The sequence below is a fragment of the Epinephelus lanceolatus genome, chromosome 1 (assembly GCF_041903045.1).
Source record: "Epinephelus lanceolatus isolate andai-2023 chromosome 1, ASM4190304v1, whole genome shotgun sequence".
In the NCBI taxonomy this organism is placed as follows: domain Eukaryota; kingdom Metazoa; phylum Chordata; class Actinopteri; order Perciformes; family Serranidae; genus Epinephelus; species Epinephelus lanceolatus.
Window position 1 is genome coordinate 49,280,318 of NC_135734.1, and position 15,129 is coordinate 49,295,446.

At 40.3% G+C, this 15,129-nt stretch overlaps 1 protein-coding gene across 1 annotated transcript; it reads left to right on the forward strand.

The window, feature by feature from the left end:
• The first annotated feature begins 1,128 nt into the window (after positions 1-1,128).
• LOC117256697 (V-set domain-containing T-cell activation inhibitor 1-like) lies at positions 1,129-14,839 on the forward strand. Its single transcript, XM_078171742.1, has 4 exons — positions 1,129-1,450; positions 3,442-3,486; positions 8,122-8,228; positions 12,171-14,839. The coding sequence occupies exons 1-3, from the start codon at positions 1,207-1,209 to the stop codon at positions 8,187-8,189; spliced, it is 357 nt and encodes a 118-aa protein (XP_078027868.1). The 5' UTR covers positions 1,129-1,206; the 3' UTR covers positions 8,190-8,228; positions 12,171-14,839.
• Positions 14,840-15,129: the final 290 nt, after the last annotated feature.

Consider the following 15,129-nt stretch of genomic DNA (forward strand, 5'->3'; position numbering starts at 1 on the left):
CAATATTGTTTAAAGGTCTTCAGAGTGTTTTCTGTCACACTTAGTCACACACACACCTGCAATTAAAAACAAAGGTATGAATATACACACACCTTGAGTCAGTGAATAATGAAAACATGCTTTACATGGTTTAGCTCTCATTTAAGTTGTAGCTGCCAATTTAAAGCATTTAAAGCATCATGTTATAATTTTAGTAATTCTGATTAAACCAACAGAAGCTGATGAGAAATCTTCTGAATAGATTTTAGGATGAAGGATTAATTGAAATCATAAATAATGACCATATCTGTTGTTTCATAGCAAAATAAATAATCATACACTTTAATATTTTCCAAATATAAAATACGGATTCCATTATTTTATTCTGTCAGCTAAAACAGAAGAATTGTAGAATTTATATACTTCATTAATCTCCAGAGGGGAAATTCAATATAGAGGACCGTATTTTTTGCAGTTTGTGTGGAGAAATCTGAAACTGTATCTCAGTCTGTACGTGTTTGTTTTCAAACAGGGCATTGGAATATATTGATATTATATGGATATTGTGATTTGACATCATCTTGGATTTTGGATATTATAATATTGATAGTTTCCTCTCCTGGTTGTAAGGGCTGCATTACAGTAAAGTGATGTCATTTTCTGAACTTGCCAGAATGTTCTTGCTGTTTTATTAATTAAATTTCATTATGTAAATATTTTGGTTAAAGCACCAGTTGTCAGTCCTACAATATTGATATCAAGATATTTGCTCGACATTATTATTATTTGTTTTTTCATTATCAACCAGCCCTGTTCTCAAATATGAATCTCTGAAGACTATTGTGTGAAAAATAAGAAATAGAAAAAGAAATATAAAAAAGAAGAAATATAAGAAGATAATAATAATAATAATAATAATAATAATATATATGTTAACAAAAAAAAAAAAAGTAAAAACGTGCAAATATGCATTCTGGAGGGCAGAGTAAAGGATTTCTTGAGAACAATGTGAAAGACAAGGCCAAAAACAAGGCAGTGTTTTGTTACAAGTGGATTTTTTGTAACAACAAACTCCCGCATGTCTCTCTTAACGTTATTACTCTGCATGGAAACATGCTGATTAATACATGTTTTTTCCTTCCAGAGCCGAGAGTCATCAAGGTGCATGAAGGGAATTATATTATTTTACCCTGTTCCCTCAGCACCGAGCAGAACATTGAGTCAGAGATGTTTGAATGGAAGAAAGACGGTCTGAAGGAGGTGTTCTTTCGTGGTGGCAGCCATTACAACAGCAATCGTCCAGGTCAGAGTGAGGAGTTCAAAGGTCGAGTCTCTCATTTTCCAGAAGAACTGAAACATGGTGATGCCTCCATAACCATCACAAATACAAAGATGAGCGACAGTGGAGACTACACCTGTGATTTTCCTCGTCTTCAGCCACGTCAGATATTCCACATTAAGCTTGTTGTTGGTGAGTACTATAAGATAAGATAAAACTCATTGTTAGAAGAGTGCAGCTACAAACAGAGCAATATACAAGGACTAAAATAAAAAGCAAATTTATAGCAAATATAAAAACTAGTAAATAGTAAGGTTTGGTCCACATGTCTCTGCTGCCCATCTGTTGACTTGAGGTGGATGACTTGTAGAAACTGTAGAAAGGATTTCCTGTGGCTTTCTGTGGTGCATTGTGGTGTCATCAGTCTGTATCATTAAACAGTTAAAGATGTTCGCTCATTGACTGATGTGACTGGTTTCAGAGTCCCAGATGGACTTTTGTCAAGTTGTCAGAAAGCCCATTCCTTCAGTTTTAGTTAGATATGGCATGTGCTTTGTCTGTTGACCTTTATTTTCTACGATATCCAAAATATTTTCTCGGCTGTTTGCTACATCTTCCTGGCACTGTTTTAGGGGTGTACAATATGGACAAAAAATAATATCTCGATATTTTGGGGGATTTTGAAGATAACGATAATTAGACGATATTCTTTTAATTATGTGTTTTTAACAGCCTGAGTTATAGCTCCTTAATTGTTTCTCATGGCTGATATTAATGGAAAAATGTTCTTAACATTTCTTGCTGCTTTTTTACCTGCTCTCTTTCTGTTTGACTCTGGTGACGGCCTTTTGTAGCGTGAATTCCGGGTCCATTTGCAACTGTTCAGATAGGTGTTTGTCCCGCAGACTCACCACAAGCCTGTCCCTCACCATCTCATCATGTAGAGCCCCATAACCGCAGTGCTCCGCCAGGCAGTGCAGCGCTGTAATGAAACTGTCGGCCGTCTCGCCCGTCTCTTGAAGCCGCTGAATAAAATTTGCTCTCTCAAAGATCACATTCCTGCAATTCTCTTCTGCTTGCGTCTCAAATCCAGAAGCAATGCGGAATCTGTCGAAGCGTTTAATGAACTTTTCCGGCGGGGAGACTTGAAACTGTGGCTAGGCTAGGTAGCTCCGTAGACGGTCTTCCAGTACTGCGAACTTTAGCCTGACAGGCTGGGACCTATCACTACAGTTGACCCACGTCTTCCGAAGCTGCTGGAGCATCCGTGGGCGGTGTTGCTATGTTGTCTCGCTAATGTTTGTTTAGCAGCAGGCTAACCTGCCGGGAAGGTGCCCGTGAGAGATCATGTGACCACCTAGGCGTACTGCGGCGTGCTGCTGCACGCAAGTTACTTAACTCTTGTTCAGTGAATGTGTGGGGTTTCAACCTTTCAACGTGTGTTTTCAGTTGTTTTTGTGAAGTCATTTGCATACTCGATAACGTAAATTTCCGCATCGTTAAAACAACAATGACGATATTATCGTTAACGATATATATCGCTCACCCCTACACTGTTTGATGATGACAGAGTGTCAGTGTCACGTGGGGATCAGGGACAGTGCCAGTGGAGGGGCAGACTATGTTGGTGGTGGTTCCCATTTTTAAACAAAAGGACAGCCACCCGTCCTCATATAACCTGAGTGAGAGCTGTGTGACTGTGTGACTGTGTTTGACTTCCTGCCAAGGACGGCAAGAAGTCAAACACATTTTCAGTAGGTGTCACCAGGATTGTCCCTTTTCATGAATTGGATCTCAGTATGCAGTCAGGGAGAGGAGTGTGTTTGGTTGGGGACCTCAGAATCACTTTGCTCAGTTTTTTTTAGAAAATTTTACTGACGGAATTGAAAAAACAAATGTAAATGCTGCGCTGCACAGTTCACCAAAGCTGTATGTATGTATGTATGTATGTATGTATGTATTATTTCTGTTTGTTTTATCATTGAATGTGCAGCTCTTTGTAAAAGTTAGGGCTTCCCTTAGGTTTGAAGATAATTTGTTGTGGTTCAGAAATGGATTTTTGAAGTTTGTGACTGAGATCTCATCACTGTTTTTGTTCATACTACAGTAAAAAGAAAGCTGCTTATGCAAGAATAAGTACTTCTGTGTTAATGATTAATGTCATCTGTTTTCATTTTCATCAGTGAAGAGTGGTAAACCCGGATCTGGAGTGTCGTCACACAGCTCAGGTATGTCAACTCAAGCATCACGTCACCCTCATACAGAGACAATAACATCTGCATGTTTACATCAATGATAATTTTGACTCGTATCATAATTTCATGGGTATATACAGAAAATAAGACGAGATAAAAGACACACATCATCTTGTGTACAGTCTGTCTCTTATCTAAAGTGTGAGACCAGTGTGACCTGCCTGTGTTACAGCCTCACAGAGCTGCTGCCTGGCTGTAGACTCTGAGTCTGAGCTCATGAACACTTGTATTGGAAAGATTCTCCTTCTCCACCTTGAACCCCAAAAACATTTGAGGGAAATTTGTGATTTTGGGCTATATAAATATTGACTTGACCAGTATTGTCACCACTACAATATGCTGTCTTTTCTTTTAGGAACTTTTCAACTCTTATTGACACGTAACATGATGTTAAGATGAAAACATTTGGAGAGATTTGTTCAGTACACAGCGCAAAGTGAACAGATATTTATTGAAATAACAAACCTAGTTTTTAATATACTCATGGACAGGGCCGTACCCAGTGCAAATCTTTGACCTTTAAAGATATGCTATGCTTTAAGTATATACTGTGCTTGCCTGGCTCTAGACCTTTGAATTCGCCCACTCCACTGAGGTTGAGTTGACTGATTCTTGTTCGGCGTCATGACATGAAACAGTGTTTTCTCAGTTAAAGCAAAAAACCTGTTTCCTTGTGTTCAGCATCACAGACAGCATACCAGCGCTGTTAAGCAACTGTATGCTAAATTTAATTCTGTAGTCTCGTACATGTTCCATCGTAAAGTGGATAATCTGCAAAACAAACTAAACCTGCACTTCTTCACACATTATGACTTTCTGAATTTGTGCACAATGAAGAGACGCAGAAATCCAGGGGGAAAAAAAATTAAGACCTCCTTTTTGGTTTCCTTTGATTACCAGCTTCTCAACCATGACCGGAACACATTTTTCTGCACAGTGGCGCAGTGGTTACCATTGTTGCCTCACAACGTGATGGTTCCTGGTTTGAACCCAGGGTGTGGGAGCCCTTCTGTGCAGAGTTTGCATGTTCTCCCTGTGTCAGCGTGGGTTTCCTCCAGGTGCTCCAGCTTCCTCCCACAGTCCAAAGACATGCAGGTTAATTGGTGACTCTAAATCATATGTGTCAAACTCAAGGCCCGCGAGCCAAATGTGGCCCGCCACGTCATTTTATGTGGCCTGCGAGAGCTTAAAAGGTCTGATTGTCTAAAAATAAATAAGTCAAAAGCGTGATTTGACCAAAAACTACATTTCCCACAATGCATGTCGATTATGTTACCCGCGAAGTGACGGCTTCCCGCCACTAGACGGCAGTGTTTCCACATCAATGTGATTTATCCAACAAGTGGAACTGAGAAATATAAATAATGATCCCAAAATGTCCAGGAAGAGAAAAGTTGATGCAGATGGAAGGCTGTTTCACGAAAGATGGGAAGGCGAATACATGTTTGTGCTTCAAGGAGAAAGGCTGGTATGTCTTTTGTGTTACGAGGCGGTGTCGGTTGTCAAAGAGTACAATCTACGTCGGCATTTTGACACCAAACACGGAGCTAAGTATGCCAAAGCTAGCCTTCAAGAAAAACAACAAATTGCCCAAGAATTAAAAGGCAAACTGCGGTCGCAGCAGAATGTGTTCACGAAAGCCACGGCCAAAAACAATGCGGCAGTGAAAGCTAGCTTTATTGTGGCTGAAGAAATCGTCCACGCTTCAAAGTCTTTTTCAGAGGGAGCGTTTTTGAAGCAGTGCATGCTGAAGGTCTGTGAGCAAGTGTGTCCCGACCAGATACAGACTTTTAAAAATGTCATTTTATCAAGAAACACCATCGCGGACCGAGTTAAGGAACTAGCAGAAAACCTTGCAACACAGCTGGCCGAAGAGACACGCAGCTACATAGCTTTTTCATTAGCTGTTGATGAAAGCACAGATAACACGGATACAGCGCAGTTATCCATTTTTATTAGAGGCGTGAAGTCGGACCTCTCTGTCACTGAGGAGCTGTTGGATGTGGCTGCTATGCATGGGACCACAACGGGACAGGACATTTTTGATGCGGTGGAGAAGTCCGTAAGTAAAAATGCATTGCCCTGGGAAAACTTGGTGGGATTAACTACAGACGGTGCACCGGCAATGTGTGGAGGAAAAGTGGGCTTGGTTGGACTAATGAAGGGGAAAATGCAAAAACTGAACTGTCACACGCCTCTGATAACGTATCATTGCATTATCCACCAAGAAGCTTTGTGTGGGAAGGTGCTGGGGATGGATCACATAGTGACCACGGTCATGAAAACAGTGAACTTCATTCGGGCGCGTGGCCTGAATCATCGTCAGTTCCAGCTGTTTTTGCAGGAGATGGGCTCGGACCACGGAGATGTGCCATACCATACAGAAGTACGGTGGCTGAGTAGGAGCAAAGTCCTCAAAAGATTTTTTGAGCTTAGGGAAGACATCGCTCTTTTCATGCAGAGTAAAGGAAAACCCTTGTCTGAACTGTCAGATCCAAACTGGCTGTGTGACTTTGCTGTGTTGTGTGACATAACCGAGCATCTCGCCCAACTGAATCAGAAGCTGCAGGAACGCAAACAAGTCATCTCACAGATGTCCGACACGATCACGGCTTTCCAGCGTAAACTGGACCTATGGATGTGCCAAGTGAAACAGGACAATCTTGCCCACTTTCCTGTTTGTCAGAGCATCTCAGCCTCATTTCCCGGTACTTTTTAATGGTGTCAGTTGGCTACCAAACTGAGCCAGTTAATGAATGGGTTTGATCGGCGCTTCTCTGACTTCAGAGCACAGCACTCTGGCTTTGCCATCTTTGCCAATCCTTTCACCACCGACGTCTGCACTGCACCCCAACACCTTCAGATGGAGTTGATCGAGCTTCAAAGCGACAGTGGCCTGAGAGCAAAGTTCCAGGATGCTGCAATCCAGGACTTTTACCGTCTGCTGCCCCCTGGTTTGATGCCACAGCTTCGACTTCATGCTGCCCGTGTTCTGTCCATGTTTGGGAGCACCTACCTGTGCGAACAGATGTTTTCAATAATGAATCTAAACAAAAACAAGCACAGATCACGCATCACTGATGACAACCTCCATGCTGTTCTACGGATTGCCTCAGCACAGGACCTAAAACCAGACATTGACACACTGGCAACGGGAAAACGGTGTCAGACATCTGGTCAGAAAACACATAGGTAAGCATTTTTAAAAACCTAATTAGAATATAATAAAATGTAATTCAACCAAGAAGAAGAATAGTTAAACTGTGTGCAATTTAATGATTGTGCTTGCATTTTGTTTTGTGTTTGTTATTTTCAGAACATGATCAATGGATGGTGGAGAGGGGATCCACTTGGTGTGTTCAAGGACAGGCAGCATCTCCTCATCAAAAACTAACCTAAAAACTTGACCAATATAGTTGTGAACTGAGACAACATTTATTTTGTTATTTTGAGTTTATTACATATACTTATTTATATGTGTAGCTGCTGTAGCAATGTATTTAGTGTTTGCAGGTTTTATGTGTTTATGGCATTTGTCTGCATAAACTTTATGCAGACAAATGTTTATTGTAATCAAACCATCTCATTAGTTGGATGTATGCCACATGCAAGGCTGTGTGCAGCCATTTTTTTTTTTTTGAAAAATGCTACATCTGTCACACATGTTCTTAGCAGCTCACAATTGTTGGTATTACAGTAATTAAGCCCCTCTCAACTATGACAAAAACGTTTTGAACAAAGTTAATGTCATAACTTGTGTTTGATGTTATTTTTCTTTATTCACTTGGATAGTTTGATCCTTGATTGATGGAGTTATGTGGGTTTCATAACCTGACAAATTAAAAGGATTTATGTTATAACAGAGCAACAAGCAAACATATTTTTTTCTATGCAACTGTAATATTTGTAACTTGAATAAGTAATAAATTCAGAGTTATTTAACATTAAGGAGTAGTTACATTTATTTTACATTACATTTGGTTACATTTAGTTACATTTATAAGTTACATCTGGCCCTTTGAGGGCAGCCATTATGCTGATGTGGCCCTTGGTGAAAATGAGTTTGACACCCCTGCTCTAAATTGTCCGTAGGTGTGAATGTGAGTGTGAATGGTTGTCTGTCTCTATGTGTCAGCCCTGTGATAGTCTGGTGAACCCTGCCTCTCGCCCAGTGTCAGCTGGGATAGACTCCAGCCCCCACATGACCCTCAAGAGGATAAATGGTTACAAATATGGATGGATGGATTTTACATAGATTGAGTTTGTTCCTCCTCCCTTCATGTTCTTGTAAAAGAACAAGTAATTTTGTTTGATTTCTGTGAGCTCACAGTTAATTTAGGAAATGTGTGTTCATCAGTGTGAAATGTTGATCAGAGAAGCCGCCAGTGTGTCAAAATAAAGTACAACCTGAAGGCTTTTGAGCTTCATTTTGACTTACATCACTGAGGTGGGACATGTTCTTAACTAAACAAATGAAAGTGTAGGATTTTAACATATTCAACAGACATATTTGACAAACAAACTTGCCAAGTGAAGCACAGGGTTCAGCAGCAGAGTTAAAGACTTCCACAGTAGTAATAACTTTAACCCTCTTGTTCTGTGTTTCAGATCAGACATTCAGGAAAGTGATGATCGGAGTTGCTGTCGGAGTTCTCACAAAATGTTTGTTTTTGTAGGAGTTTGTTTAACTCAGTCTGGAAATTGCTGTAATAAAGGTAAGTTTAAATAATGCAGTTTATCAGTGTATCTATAATGTGCAGACAGTTACACAGCAGGTACTGTGACTATCTTGTGTCATGATTCTTAACGGCTCTCTGTTAATGCACATCGAAGTGGAAACACGTCTAAACAGATGTTTTCACTGATCTCTCAAATAGAGAGACTTAAAAATCTATTTTAAAAAACTCATACTGGTGATGAAGGGCGACAGTAGCTCTCTGTTGGTATTTCACCATGGTGAGGGGGTTTGTTGCATCGAGCCATGCTGTGTGGAACAACACAAGTGTGTGTCCACTGCGTCGCATAACCAGCAAAGTGAAGCTTGATGACATGTAAGAGCCTGTCACCTGCAACTCTTCCTCTGACAACTCTCTCAGGCTGCCTCTGTTTGTAGTCTTCCTCACTGCAGTATTTAAAACTGATCCGCTGACCAAGTACAGCAGAATATGTCCATGTCTGCTTGATGCCTCCGCACCGGTGATAGCCGTGGCCGCAAAAATCTTTTTCTGTACATTCCTCAACGTCATATCTCAGGAACAGAAGGGGAGACATTTGGTCAGATACTGAGTTGGTGACATTAAAGGGCCAGTGTGTAATATTTGGCATGGTTTATTGTCAATCTGAATCTGAATCTTACTGAATCTTAATCTTTACATACATACAGTACAGGACAAAAGTTTGGACACACCTTCTCATTCAATGCGTTTTCTTTATTTTCATGACTATTTACATTGTAGATTCTCACTGAAGGCATCAAAACTATGAATGAACACGTGGAGTTATGTACTTAACAAAAAAAGGTGAAATAACTGAAAACATGTTTTATATTCTAGTTTCTTCAAAATAGCCACCCTTTGCTCTGATTACTGCTTTGCACACTCTTGGCATTCTCTCGATGAGCTTCAAGAGGTAGTCACCTGAAATGGTTTTCCAACAGTCTTGAAGGAGTTCCCAGAGGTGTTTAGCACTTGTTGGCCCCTTTGCCTTCACTCTGCAGTCCAGCTCACCCCAAACCATCTCGATTGGGTTCAGGTCCGGTGACTGTGGAGGCCAGGTCATCTGCCGCAGCACTCCATCACTCTCCTTCTTGGTCAAATAGCCCTTACACAGCCTGGAGGTGTGTTTGGGGTCATTGTCCTGTTGAAAAATAAATGATCGTCCAACTAAACGCAAACCGGATGGGATGGCATGTCGCTGCAGGATGCTGTGGTAGCCATGCTGGTTCAGTGTGCCTTCAATTTTGAATAAATCCCCAACAGTGTCACCAGCAAAACACCCCCACACCATCACACCTCCTCCTCCATGCTTCACAGTGGGAACCAGGCATGTGGAATCCATCCGTTCACCTTTTCTGCGTCTCACAAAGACACGGCGGTTGGAACCAAAGATCTCAAATTTGGACTCATCAGACCAAAGCACAGATTTCCACTGGTCTAATGTCCATTCCTTGTGTTTCTTGGCCCAAACAAATCTCTTCTGCTTGTTGCCTCTCCTTAGCAGTGGTTTCCTAGCAGCTATTTGACCATGAAGGCCTGATTGGCGCAGTCTCCTCTTAACAGTTGTTCTAGAGATGGGTCTGCTGCTAGAACTCTGTGTGGCATTCATCTGGTCTCTGATCTGAGCTGCTGTTAACTTGCCATTTCTGAGGCTGGTGACTCGGATGAACTTATCCTCAGAAGCAGAGGTGACTCTTGGTCTTCCTTTCCTGGTCGGTCCTCATGTGTGCCAGTTTCGTTGTAGCGCTTGATGGTTTTTGCGACTCCACTTGGGGACACATTTAAAGTTTTTGCCTCTTGAAGCTCATGGAGAGAATGCCAAGAGTGTGCAAAGCAGTAATCAGAGCAAAGGGTGGCTATTTTGAAGAAACTAGAATATAAAACATGTTTTCAGTTATTTCACTTTTTTTTGTTAAGTACATAACTCCACGTGTTCATTCATAGTTTTGATGCCTTCAGTGAGAATCTACAATGTAAATAGTCATGAAAATAAAGAAAACGCATTGAATGAGAAGGTGTGTCCAAACTTTTGGCTTGTACTGTATGTGTGTAAAGTTATGAAGTGTGTCTGTTACGCTAGAAGAGTCAGAGTTTGGGATGGAGTGGAGTATTACCGGAGTTTCTGGAGTGCTCAAATAAACGGGCCTTTTTCCCGAACACTCCTCTGGTCTCCTGCTCGTGAGGGATTCATTACAATATAGTAACATGGTTTAGATTTCTAAATAAACATTCACCTCGTCACTAGATAGACCTGCTCCTGAAAAAGTCGTGCGCAAGGCTTTTTGTCCCTACGAGGCCACCGTCATTTACCCGACGGGAGGGGTGAGTGAGTGAGCCCTGCAATCTAGAATTTGACCACTGATGTCACTATTTTCAACCCATTTTACACACTGGGCCTTTAATCTTGGGTATGTCCACCTTGAAACTGTGATGATTGTATAGACGTGTAAAGCATCCATGTTTTCACAGACATGGATGTAAACTGTAAGAGAAACTTGACCTGAGTTTTGTAAATGTCCACAAAGGAGTGAAGAGGGCAACTGATGATCTTTTGGGCTGTGGAAATGACCGTCGGAGTGTTTTTTTTTGTGCTGTGGAGCAACTGGTGAACCACGCAGAGAGGCAGTAACCTTGCCAGTTGCTCCACAGCAACAAAGAAAGCACTCCAGAGGATGATTTTATGCACGCTGGTGTCTGACCCTGCAAAGCAACAAATGTGTGTCATATGAGGCCTTTTAGAGGAAGTGGTCAAGAGCTTGGATGTCTTGTTGAAGAGAGTAAAGAAGGAGAAGGAGTCATAATTGTCCATACAGAATGAATTAAAACATTATTATTACACAGCTCTATTAAATGCTGTATTCTGATTGGTCAGTCGCGGCATTCAGCGGTCTGATATTACTGTGTATAATGACCGCTGCTAGTAGCAACGGTCATTATACACAGTTGCTATGTAGCCCAGCGTTGCTAGGGACGCTGCCCTGCAACACTGCAGCTGTCAAACAACTTCCGAGGGAAAAAACAAACAGAAGTGGCTGATTTTAACATTTCTTTTAACTTATTTTGAGAGTAGCTACAAGGATTTTGAGGAATGGGATGCTTAATGACATTTTACGCAAGTTTTATGCCTCGGTTCAGTCCACTAAGCCTGGGTGAGTACATAACTTTCACCAAAAGTTGTCGAATCCGGTCGGTTTTAATGCACTTCGCAGAGGCAGACAACATTTAACTGATAATTAGCCGTGTAATAAGCGGGATAATGTATAATGAGCCGGTGAATACTGGGAAAATAACTCCCTGAAGGGAGTTATTTTCCCAGTATTCACCGGCTCATTATACATTATCCCTTACATAGTCATCTTTATCTAAGTTTGAGACATGATGGGTCAAAGTTGTTCCTCAGCTGGAAGAAACAGGAACAAACTGAACAGTTCAGCCTCAGGTCAGGGGTCAGTTCCTGACTGAAAGAGAATCTGTTCCACCAAAACCTTACGGGAACTTTGGAAACTGAGGAGCTGAACTCAGGAACTGAAAGTCATTTTTGTGAATTCTTGTTTGAAACAAAGAAAACTTTATTTCACAATACAAAAACATCTCTGAGTGTGCCATCCAGATAAACCTGATAAGCCCTATTTGTGTTGTTGTCAGTGATTTTAATCCCATGTGAATCTGCCATGTCTGTAATGTGTAAAGTAGAACTTCAACCACCAATAACCAAACACAGAGGTAATATTACTCCAGTGCAAATCAGTATCTCTGTGATTTGGGGGTCATATATCAACCATCATGTTGTTAGGCAGAAACTTGACATTTTATCCAGGAGATAATGTTTGGCTTTGTTTATCCAGTGCAAATGCAACAGGGTGTCAGTACAGATTGTGCAGCCTGATCAGTTCAAAGACAGAAAGGATTTTCATTAATGTCATTTTGTATTCCTTCCTGCAGGTTCACCATGAAACAATCAAGATCAACTTTAAAGTCTTCTGCAGAGGTGTGTGTGTGTTGTACTTCTTTTTTAGTGAGGACCACTTTGAGTTTTAGACCAAAAGAGTGACGTTTTGTCTTCTGTCCTCAGCCTCTTAAAGGCCAGTTTGAGTTGCAACCTGGTGACAGGTTAAAGGTTTGAATCAGGTATTGTGTGTGGTTGCAGTTGTGGTGATGGATGTGAGAAAGACAAAAAGTAAAGTTTTGGAGGTCGGGGCAGCACTTAACAGATTCTTACCAAATCTGAATTGTAACTGTAAAGCTGTAAAGACAATTATTAAGTGCTTTAGATAAAAGAGTTATATTTACTTAATATATAACTGCAGTCTAATAACCACTTACTTTCTGCTTCCAACACAAAATGCCTGTATATTACATACGATTATACCAATTATAAAACACTTACATCTGTCCAAACAGAGTGCAGAATGTTTAATTTGCCTCATCTTAACAATACTTAACTAGCATACTTTAGCAATTAAACTTTAACCATCATTTTTTTTTTTTTTTTACATTTTTTTCTCATACATCAAACTTTAACTAGACATCAGTCATTATTATTAATCAGTAATCAATCAAACTAATATATCAAAATGTCACTTCTGAATGTAATTGAGGGTTTTCTAATATCATGTGTGATGGGAGTTGTTGAGATTGTTTCATTTATTAGTTTAATTCATTAATGATCTTAACGGCCATGATCAAGAAATTTTACCTCTTTAGTTATATAAATGATGTGTAGATGGTACTGTCTTATTGAGTACGAATTAAAGCCTGCATCACAGAAACACTTCATACATTGCAGCCAAAAACAACCCATAATTCTCTGTGTACTAGTGGTGCAATAAAAGAAGGAGCACAATACAAGATATATTTGATTACTGATGAAGATCAACAGAGTCGGACTAGTCACATGAAATGTGATGAATAATTTGATTAATAATAATAAATAATTATTTGATGGCAAAGTAGGATAATGAAACAATAAAAGCAACGTTCAGTGATCCAAGTTAGAAAGGGATCAACCTCTTTAAAGAGGGTTGAGTCTTGTCTGCTGAAGTGTAAAGACCCTGACACACCAAGCTGACGGTCAGCTGTTAGTCAGTGTCAGGCTGTTAGTGAGAATCTGTCGCCCTAGTCTTTGCAATATGTCCTGCACCGTTGGCCGTCGTCAGATTCAGCACGTTAAAACGGCTCTTATTGTCAGTTCAGCTCAACGCACAACAAGAGAAATGGAAGTGAGGAAAGTAAACAAACAGCTAAAGTTAAGAGGAAGTGAGATCAAAACAAACTTGTTACGTAAGGTCAGATTATTTTTCTTTAGCCGTTGAGCTCCTCAGCAGAAATGTTTCCTGATGGTTTGTGTTTTTGTTCACCGGGGCACGGTAAATATCATTTGTTCTTGTTCTGTGTTATTAATGAGCTAACCGGCTAACTAGCGTCTTGTATTCAACCTGTCTGTCTTCCAGTTTCCCTTTTTAAATTAAGTTTATGGACTACCGCCGTCTACTGCTATGGAGAATTATTTCCTCTCATACAGGCTCAGAACGTTTGTGCTGGTTGGCTGTTGGTTGTAATCTTGACGATGTGCAATCTTGACATTTGGTGTGTCTGGTCCATAAGGACAAAAACATCACAGTCACCCTCTGTAATCAGGTGATAATCAGGTAACTTGAAACAACTAGGAGAGTCCTGATTGAGGATTTTAGGAATAGATTAAAATACCTGTAGTGTAACTTGTAGTTTGAACATGAAGTGACCAAAACATCATCAGCAGAATCTTAAATTATCAAAGTGACAGGCAGCTAATGAAGAATGAAAGTTTGTTGAATTAATTAGTTGAAATCCAAACAGCACCATGTTTAAAAAAATTGAAGACAAGTGACTTCTGACTGATTCCTTAATAAAGAGAACTGTGATCGTCCAGACGAAATGAGATTAAACCATTTCATACTTATTCGCCATCTGTGGTTGTTAAAAAACAACTAAATGTTACTGATGATCCTCAGCTGAAGGAAACAAGATGGCTCCTCCGCTGTCACTTTTTAATTCCCAGACAAAGTGTTGAAATACCTGCTAGCAGGTGGTCAGTTAATCACAGGGTCGGTGGTTCGATCCCCAGCTCCTCCTGTCCACATGTCCAAGTGTCCTTGAGCAAAGGAAGGAGGAAGATATAAAGTGCTATATAAATGTAGTCCATTTACCAAATATGATCCTGCTGCTTGTAGTTGTTAAAGGTCCTAACTGAGCTCCACATGGACATTAACAGAAACATGAGACTTGACTGAACTAAAGCCTGCTGTCACGCTGTCAAAGAAATGTGAATATTTTGGAGCTAAAGTGAAATATAATGGGACTTATTGTTTATTTTGATATTGATCATTGGGACAAACATGTACTGCTTCTTTTTATTTGTTAAGGTGCTAAGCCAGAGTCTGTCAGCTACAGTTACACACTGAACTATACACTCAGTGTCCACTTTATTAGGTACACTGTTGTTGACTGTCATATTGGAAGCTCATGCATGTTTCTGTTGTTCTCTGATGATGCTCTTGCAGGTATCATGTAATTTCAGGCAGAGCTTCATCATTTCTGTTCAAACGTTTGAATAAAACATGAAAAATGTCAAACTGTGTGTTGTGACTATTTTGGATGTTTCTGTGCTCAAACTTTGATATTAACATTTTTAAAGTGGGACTTTTTTTCAGGTGGCTAAAATATGTTTTATTGCTAATCTTGTCCGCAGCAGTACATTTCTTAGCCTCCATGTCAGACTCCAGCCTGTTTCTCCAAACTGGAGGCGTGTTGTCTGACATCTACTGTAGGTAACACTCTGACTATAGACAGGTACCCCACACAAGTTCACGTCAAAAAATCTGAACAATCCCTTTGAATACATTTTGCTGATAATACACTCTTA